The following is a 9,237-nucleotide window of genomic DNA, read 5'->3' as shown; positions in this document are numbered from 1 at the left end:
TAGGAAGATTTTTCGCTTACCAGGATTCAAAAAGTTAATATTCGTATCCACTTTCCTTCGAATCTTCCATAATTTCCTTTTGCTTTTCAAAGTACCGTCCATCAAACCGGATGCACTTTTCCATGCGCTCTTGCCACTTATCCAACATTGTTTTCCTGAATTCTTCCTCTGGGATGGAGTTGAAGAAGTTTTGAATTGCATTCTGGATTTCGGTCTTCGATACGAATCTTCGTCCGCGAAGCTCCTTTTTAAGCGTGGGAAACATCCAAAAATCACATGGAGCCAAGTCAGCGCTATTAGGGGATGAGGGATTGTTTCAACTCCATTTTTACTCATAAATTCACGTGTTAAGCTCGATGTGTGAGGCCGCGCATTGTCTTGATGGAGTATCCACGAACCTTTCAAGTCCGACCGTTTCCGGGAAATGTGCATTCTCAACTCCTTTAGTACTTTGCAATAATACGCACTGTCAACTGTTGTGTTTGATGGTACAAAATGTTGATAAATGACACCTCGAAAATAAAAAAACACAATAAGCATCACTTTATCGGCCGACTTTTCGATTTACGGCGATGAAGAATCTTCCTTAAAAACCGTAGGCGTAAACTTTCCTCGCTGATTTCAAATTGCCATAACTCGGTCAATTTTTATCCGATTGAGCTGATCTTGGTTTTAATCGATAGGTATTGAGTTGATCTTTAAAATGAGATCAAGATCATGTCTGTATCTATCTTACTTTCGAAGTTACAGAACAAGTCCCGGTGCTTTTGGGACACCTTACGTATACTTTACGCCGAAAAAGCGAACCTGAAACTTAAATGCGTTAACTTCCGAAAACTATATATAATTCAACGAAAATAAATAATTGGTACATAACAGCTTTCTTGTATGCAAAGAAAATAATTAAAAATGTTAAAAAAGAGATGTCAACACAAAATTACATAGCCCCTTCAATTCAGAAGATACTACAAACGAACTGTACCTTAACATTTTCATATCCCAGAAGCTAACGTTCCCATGACGAATATTGCTATCGCTAGCGATTGCAAAATCCAACTTGTTAAGGTTTTATCTGGCTAAAATGTGTTATGTATGACGAAATTAAAGATAATTTTATAAAAAAAGCTCAAACATCCAAATCGATTATTTTTAAAACTAATAAAAGCCATTTGAACATAAAATTCAACTTAGAGCATTATGATTATAACGTGGCAAATTGTAAAATTGTCCATGAGTCACGAAAATAATTTCAAAGTAGTCTCAGATTGACAATTAATTTCATTGGTCCAGTTACTTGATGGTGGTTGCTCACTCAACTGGATACTTTAACGATAGCATTCGGGCCAGTTTCTCTTGTAGAACTCGGAAAAGTAGACTGCAAAACAATATAAACACTATACAGAAGTTGTAGATACTGGAACATAAAGGTAAAAAGAAACGAGATTACATTCAATGAAGAAAGTACAAACTAAATTTATAGCCGTCTCAAAAAAATTGATATTTTCATTAACATTGCAGTTAATGAGACAAGGAGTGAAGGGTCAAAAGTACTGAAATATCCAGGTCTATGGTTAGATAGTAATCTGAGTCTTGGAACACACATCGACAACCGTTCAAGCAAAATTAGCAAAATTATATTTCTATTAATATATATTTAAAAAAATTGTGAACTGAATATACTGATGTTAATTTATCGATCACTAATTGAAGGACATATGAATTATTGTCTATTAACCTGGTCATTCTGCTGTAAAAAAGTGACAGAAGGAATTTTTAGATCACAAAAGAAATCTTTCAGAATTATTTATGGTTTGAAAAACGATGCCTCATGCCGTGAAATGTTCAAAAACAAAAAAACTGCTAACTTTCCCTTCAAAGATAATTTTGAGGAGAGCAACGTACATGTGTCAAAATGCCAACAAAATTAAAAAATTGTGCGACGTGCATATTATATGTATTAACACGGGGAATAAAATAAAATTTCTACTGCCGAAAGATATTAGCTAGATACGGCTGATAGCAAGATATTTTCTAGAAGAATCGAAAACTATTTCATTGATAAGGCATTTTATTCAATTATACTGAACTGACAAATGTGTGAAGTTACTTATGATTTATATTGTAAAAATAAGAAACTCATTTGTTTGTTTGTTGAAGATTAAAAAACACAAAGTTGACGCATTTGCTTGCCTGTTTGAGCATTTGACGAATCAAAATATAGTTATCAATATTATCATAATCAGTATTGACACTGAACGTGCGAAAAGTACAAATACATCATACACGTACAGGAGTAGAAACAAATAGATTCTTTATTTACCTTGAGGAAATTTTCTTCCGACACCACCCAACAGTTGTAAATTCGAAATTGTACTAGTTTGTTTGATCGCATTATCATGAATGGGAAGTGGCAAGCACATTTAAGTCTTCGTACCAACCAGTTTTCATTGAAGTATATGCGATTAGCCAGATCTTCAGCCTGTGCACAAATTATATTCGGAGTTTTAGAGGTTTGGAAAAATTGTAAAATTTTGAGTACGATCACGCACGTTCAAGTTTGACGGGAGATTAGTACCGAAATTACGATTTTTAACCTGAAAAGGTCGATTTAAGCGTTGCGTGAGGGAAGATCCGAAGGACAGCGACACCCTACAGCTAAACAGGGACCCTAAGTAGAATTCAAGAAAATTTTTAAACATTTTGAGTGTCTTATACTGTATTTTTAGTACATTCAGGACATACTTTTCGTCTCTTTGTTTACTAGAAATACAATGAAAAATGATTACCAGACCTACAAAAATATCTTAAATTATCATTACTACAGTATTACTGGACGGTGGTGCGGTATTTTTTTTATTTTTATGTATACCTGGGATAATTTACCCTCGGAATGAGCAAATTTCCAGTGAAGAAAGTGCGTCACAATCCTGCTGTCGTGAAAATAAGTGAGTATATTTTTTTTCCTTCTGAAGATGATTTATTTCCTTACCTGGTGGGTGGTCGAACCCGGAAGAATAAAGAGACAGCTGATGATTGCAAGAGAAACCATCATACCGAACATCATTTTAGCGTTATGAACATCAAATTCCTGGACAGTTCAGAAAATTGAAAAACATTTCAAAAACATTATTTCCTGAAACATACGCAAAAGACCAAATTCTGATGTGCAGCATTCTCAAATGGGACTTCATTTTTTCATAAGAGACTGATATTTCCAGCCCATGCGCATAAAGAAAGAAATGACACAAATGTTGTTTCTAGAACGAGCCAGAAATTGCAGTTCCTAACTGCAAAATTTCGTCCACTTGTTCTCATAGTTTGTTGCAATCATGACCAACACATCATAGCTCCAATGTTTTACTTCAAAAGTAGCAACTAAGATTGCGTAATAGTTATAGGGGTATATGTTTTTGATAAAATAGAAATTATAGAAACATATTTATATATTGATAAATTTGAAAAATAAACATAACACACGGAAATATCAGGAGTTCTGAATTTATCAGTTTTTTTTTTTTTTTTTTTTTTTTTTTTTTATGCGAGGTGACTGAAATCGCTGAGAGGGTGCTCTGAGTTAGATAGAAGAGGCTAATTACGCTTAGCCCCACTTAATCTTGACAAGTTTAATTTTATTACCTGTAGAGAATGTATTTCCCATCCCTTTTTTTTCGACAGAAAAGAGAAAATGATTTGAACAATTCTGTTATTGAGCTATTCGAGGACAATTTAGATACACGATAGTGATTGATGCACCAAAAATGTCTCTACATGAGTCCATGGAACATTAAGTGCAGCATAGCTTGGGCAGGAATGAAATTCATACTTCACCCGGGGAAAAGTTTAGAGTGAAAAAGTCTACTCTGAACGCACACAATGCACTCAGCACTCATTATTATATACCTGATGAGTAACTGCTAATGCACAAGTTGTATTGTAGCACATTGACGCTGTCAAACTCACTATGAAGTAGGGTTCAACGGCGTTTTTCACTTTTGAGGACAATCTGAAAAATATGAGAGAAAAAACATTCATTAGTGGAATACTTTGATCTTCTTGAATGTTCGATACCTGCCTGAATAATTGCCAGAGTTCTGTTGGGTAATTCTCTATGATTTTGAAGCTGTCAACAGTTTTTAAACTTTTAAATTTTCGGAATGTGGCCTCTTTTTTTTGGGCCAAGAAACAGTTGGTTCAGGATTTAGAACGTGTAGCGTCCAGGAAAGATCTCGCGATATTATGTTATTTTTGGAGGGTAGTATACTGCATGTATTAATGCATGTGTAAATGAAGGGGAAATATACCATTATGCATTGAAATGCGTTAAATATGCGTTATATGCTTCGAAAATATGTTATTACTTAGTCGATGACATTTCAACTATTCGGGTCCCTCCCTATCAGTAAGCTGCCGTGCTGAAGGAAAATATCGTTAAGTAATTTAAATGTTACCAAAAATCACACAAAATCACGATATCGATGTTATGTGCACGCTATCAGGTCCAAGCAGTTGGTCTAGTATGGACATGTGCGAAGGATGGCAGACGATCGGTTGCCCTAGCAGCGACAAGAAGTGAAAGAGGAGATCAGGAGGTGCCAATTGCCTGGCAATTGAGCGTCGCAGAGCGCAAGGTTGCGCTGTGAAAACGGCTTGATGTCTGTATGTGTACCAAAAATCCTCTAGTGGACAATTCATTTTTTCATAGTCTCCCTCCAAATTTTCAAATATACCATAATAAAGTGCGAATAAAATTCTCTAAAAAATTTGAAGGAGTATGTAAATGGTAAAGACGCAGAGGGCGCCCAATGAAAGGTTGGAGGGACGGGATTGAAGCAGAAATGTTGAGGTGCTCAATCCCCCAAGATTTGTGGTTTGAAAGAGAGCAGTGGAGGTTAGGAGTCGTAGAGCGCGAGGGAGTGCTGTAAAGCGACTTGTATGTATGTATGTATGTATGTATGTAAATGGTAAAACACACCTGAGCACACGTTGATGCAGCTTAACAGCGCTCAAAAATTGTTCCGTATCCAAGAACCCTTCATGACCAAAGGTCTGTAAACTTTGTCCGCAGATGAAGAATGCTGTCTTCAGGGAATCCATAATGACGAAGGTGAGCGATTTCCCGAGGTAAACGATGTAGAAATGAGACATATTAGAGAGGATGCAAATGAAATAGGCTATTGCACGTGATACGTCAGTGGGTGTGAACCCGATGAGAGAGAGCGGATCCGGCAAATTCAGTGGGAGGTCAAGCTGTCGCGACGACGGAGCGCTGGTCAGGAATTTGAGGATAGGAGGCACGAAGTAGAACAAAACCATGAGCTGTGCACCTGACATTACACAGATGATGATTACCCGGTGACGATTCTCCAAGTCTGTGATGATTGCCGCACGCAAAGAATTTGAAATGGGAAACTGCATCCGGAAGGAATGTGTTAAGTAACTTCTTGAAGGAATAAGTTTTCAACTTGGAGCGAAGAGAAAATAAGAGTCCGAATTGAATATAGGGAAAGTGCCTGCATAACCATCAGATTTTCCTGCGCTTTCGTTCAGCCAATCAGACACGTGACGACCACTTTTTCAATTCTTATGGAAGAAACCTGGGAACCTAACCGTATGTTTTTTTTCGAATTCAGTCAACTTTTCGGCAGAAGTATATCGACGGTGAAACTACCAAACCACGTATCTCGGTTTGCGACGTCGCAGACTTCCTGTCATACTTTATTTTTTAAATGAAAAACTACTTAACGTCTAGTCTTGAAAATTTCTGTGATTTTTCCTCTTAGTGCAGAGAAAATTCTGTGAAAATTTCAAAGAATGATATTGATTTGGTCTACTTCAAAAAAATAAAATGTGAGCATAGATTTTTAAACACCGCAAACGAGATACGTGGTTTGATAGTTTCACCGTCGATATGCTCACGACTGACTTCTCGAGAATGAAGAAACACTTGGATCAATGTTTTTGACCAGAGAGCTGATGGAGAGTCAAAAACATCGACTCGGTAGGAAGAAAATTGATTTTCAAAAAGCAAGATCTGTTATGTTTTCTGGAGAAAATAGAACAAATTAATACATCAATAAAAACGTCAAAAAACGCCGTCAGCCAAGAACATGATTTCCGAAAAGTTGACTGACTTCGAAAAAAAACATGTGGTTTCAATATCCCAGATATTTTCCATAAAAATGAAGAAATGATGTTCGGGTGTCTGATTGGCTGAAAAAAAAGCGCAGGAATATCTGGCGGTAACGCACTTTCCCTACATAGTCAATGAAAACTCTTAATTTCTATTTAGCTTGGCGAAATAACCTAGTCAGGTCAAAACCTCATCATAAGAGCTTTGAAAAAAAAAAAAAAAAAAAAAAAAAAAAAAAAAAAAAAAAAAGATGTAAAATCTACTTTGCTTGAAACTATTTCGCCTGTACGGAAAAATATCTTGCTTACTGATTATGTATTTCTTTCTTTATAAGAATTCCCGTTGCATAAAAATCACAATTTCAGGATAACACTTAAAAATGGCAGCATTTTTATTCAGCTAGTGTCTCGATGCACATCATCATAGGGGATTATTTTCATTATATCATTCGATTATGTTCATACTACTTTCCCCATTTTCTATCACGTTCAGTGCCAACATGTTTTCACATGTTTTGACCCTAGAGAACCCGTAGAGGTCGTTGATGGTCTTACATATATATTCATTTTAAATTGAGGAAAAGCAGTGTTAGCATTGTCGATTGGTTAAGCAGTGATCCTTTTAATTTGTTGATTATGTTATTAGTGCATTATGTGTCGTGCTACTTATTGATAATTTTTCACTTTAGCTGGAGGTGCCCTTTAATCTGCTGCGATGAAATTGGGTTAAACAACCATAAAGCCGCTTACCTGGTCGGTTAGCAAAAGTTTGTTAACCTCTTCGGCAATTTCAATCATCATGCTAGTCTTCCGCCAAGAAATTGCAAGAGTTGTGTAGCCTACCGGCGCTATTAGGCAATGCATTTTACGAGCAAGAGCATCCGCCGGCATCACAGACGAACGCGTATTGGTGGCATCAGTTAAAAGAAGAATCCCACCTGTTAGCTGCAAAATATGCTGCAGTAACACTAGTGGCACCAAAAGCCAGTTTATTCGGTCTGTCATCAAATAAACTTCTCCGAGGAGAAATTTGAATTGCCGCGCAGTTTTTAAGACTAACAATTCATGATTAGTCGTAATTTTTCCGTCCAAGCTTTTAGGGCTCATGATATCTTCTTCTGGAATAATGAATACGTCAAGTCATCTGGACTGTTACATCAGTCTGTAACAATATTTAAAAACAGAACAGAACAATAGTTCACCGGGAGGTACGACACTGGCAATGTACCTACCTCCACAAGCCGCACAAACTATAAAAATATCGTCATCTTTCTTCGACGTTATTTGTCCGAGTTTCATTGAAAATACTTTAAAGTGTATCTAGCTGTTTATTCAATATTTTCTCTCAAGATTTGGGATCTGAAGCGAGGGCCGTCAAGAATTACATAATTATAAAAAGGGATTAAGGATTGCATTCCAAATAGCTGTAAGAGGGCAGGGGAGGTACAAAAACAGCGTTACGTAATTTATGAACGCTCCCCAATTTCTTCTTTAGGACATTATAAGAAAAATTCTGTCAAAATATTAAAATCAGTATTCCGACCCAACTCGACAAAAGCCGCTTTGCTAATTTAGCACCTGTGGACTAAAGCTCCTTCTCTTCTCTTCGCGCGGTCAAATGTGCCCTCCCCCTCTTTTATATATTGCTTTTCGAATTATTTAAGAAAAATGAACAAACCGGAAATGGATCATGGAGATTGTCTCCTCCTCCGAGTCAAGTCGATGCGATTGGCCAACTGCGATGTTTTGAAGCTTGAGCGTCAGTCCTCTTTGACCTTACGTCATGACATATTTGAGATTGATGAAGAGATACTGAGTCATGATAATTGTCGATTCCACGGCGATGCCGCAGTTCTCGTTTTCCTTACGAAAGAACTTTACTACATTTCAATGTTGCCAAATTACCTGCGTGAATGGCACTTCCACCAGCCAAGAGTACGACATGGTCACAATTAAAGCCGAATGAGACCTTATTTCCTATTTCTGAATTAATTGACATTGATTATTTCACAGGGCTATCATCAACAATGATCAGAGTTTGCTTATGCGTGATTACAATGACTGGTCACATGATTACGACAGATTATAAAAGGTTGGTGAGCGCAAGGATGTGCAAAGGGTGTAAAAGTAACGGACCGTTCAAAAGAAAAGAGCAGAAATTCTAGGGCTTTTAACGTGAAATAGCAAATAAAATATAAATCCACTGTGAATTGTAGGAAAGCAGCATTAGCTTTTTTGCGTCAAGGAGACGAGCAATGCTTCAATCCCGAGGAAGTATAAATCCAAAAAAATCCCAAAAGTCCATCAACCAAATTGCCTCCAGAATGCGTTGTACCTCAGCACAGACAATTTTTCGTTGTAGCACAAAATTCAGCATACTCCAAAATCTGGAATACATTTGTTCGGGGAAGTCCAGAAAATATTTTTGGGAACACTGCTTTGCAAAATGTAAGCTTTTGTTCAATAACTTATTTACAGGTTCGTAGTAAATATAGTCGCAACGGGAATGGAACTTAAGTTTCCCTCGATGGCTTGGTATATTGGGTGACGAATTGGATGCATAGGTCAATCAGGGCCTGATAAAAGGTTTAAAATTCTGAAGCCTGAATTATTTCAATAAATAAGGAGAAATAAAATTAAGAAATGAAGGAAAGAAAGAACCGGCAGTGAACTTCAACACAACGTGTTGATAAAGCGCGACATTGACTCGTGCATATCAACCTCAGTAGTTTTCATTCACAGATATTTTAATAGGTACCTAAGCAGCACATGAAAGGAATTCACGATCCAACCCTGCGAGTTTAACCACGCACCTCGACGAGACCGTGGATTGTGAACGTGTAGAAAGTCATTCGAACGAGTTTAAGCTTTTTTGATCTGCTTCAAGCAAAAGCTTATCAGATTCTTGAAGAACGGTGGCCACTGAATAATTTAAGCTAAAAATAGGAATAATTCTGTCCGAATCCTGAAAAATAAAGTCGATATAAAGGTATTTTGGGGCTATGATAGCCAAATCACCAATTGTAAATCCCCTTAAATTTTCGAAAAGAAATTGACTAGATATTAATGCAATTGCTTTAAACATTTCTTGCATTGGTTATTTCTAGC

The 9,237-nt window shown here is 36.9% G+C and overlaps 2 protein-coding genes across 2 annotated transcripts; both read right to left on the bottom strand.

The window, feature by feature from the left end:
• Positions 1–819: 819 nt before the first annotated feature.
• Positions 820–3,127, bottom strand: LOC109031402 (uncharacterized). Its single transcript, XM_072302745.1, has 3 exons — positions 2,990–3,127; positions 2,321–2,479; positions 820–1,414 (listed from the first exon to the last, which is right to left on the bottom strand). The coding sequence occupies exons 1-3, from the start codon at positions 3,062–3,064 to the stop codon at positions 1,313–1,315; spliced, it is 336 nt and encodes a 111-aa protein (XP_072158846.1). The 5' UTR covers positions 3,065–3,127; the 3' UTR covers positions 820–1,312.
• Positions 3,128–3,553: 426 nt separating this feature from the next.
• LOC140225116 (uncharacterized) lies at positions 3,554–6,303 on the bottom strand. The gene is made up of 2 exons (XM_072302744.1): positions 4,973–6,303; positions 3,554–4,003 (listed from the first exon to the last, which is right to left on the bottom strand). The coding sequence occupies exons 1-2, from the start codon at positions 5,413–5,415 to the stop codon at positions 3,880–3,882; spliced, it is 567 nt and encodes a 188-aa protein (XP_072158845.1). The 5' UTR covers positions 5,416–6,303; the 3' UTR covers positions 3,554–3,879.
• Positions 6,304–9,237: the final 2,934 nt, after the last annotated feature.

The sequence above is a fragment of the Bemisia tabaci genome, chromosome 7 (assembly GCF_918797505.1).
Source record: "Bemisia tabaci chromosome 7, PGI_BMITA_v3".
Taxonomy (NCBI): domain Eukaryota; kingdom Metazoa; phylum Arthropoda; class Insecta; order Hemiptera; family Aleyrodidae; genus Bemisia; species Bemisia tabaci.
Note: the sequence above shows the minus strand (reverse complement) of the source record. Positions and strands in the feature narration are given on the sequence as shown.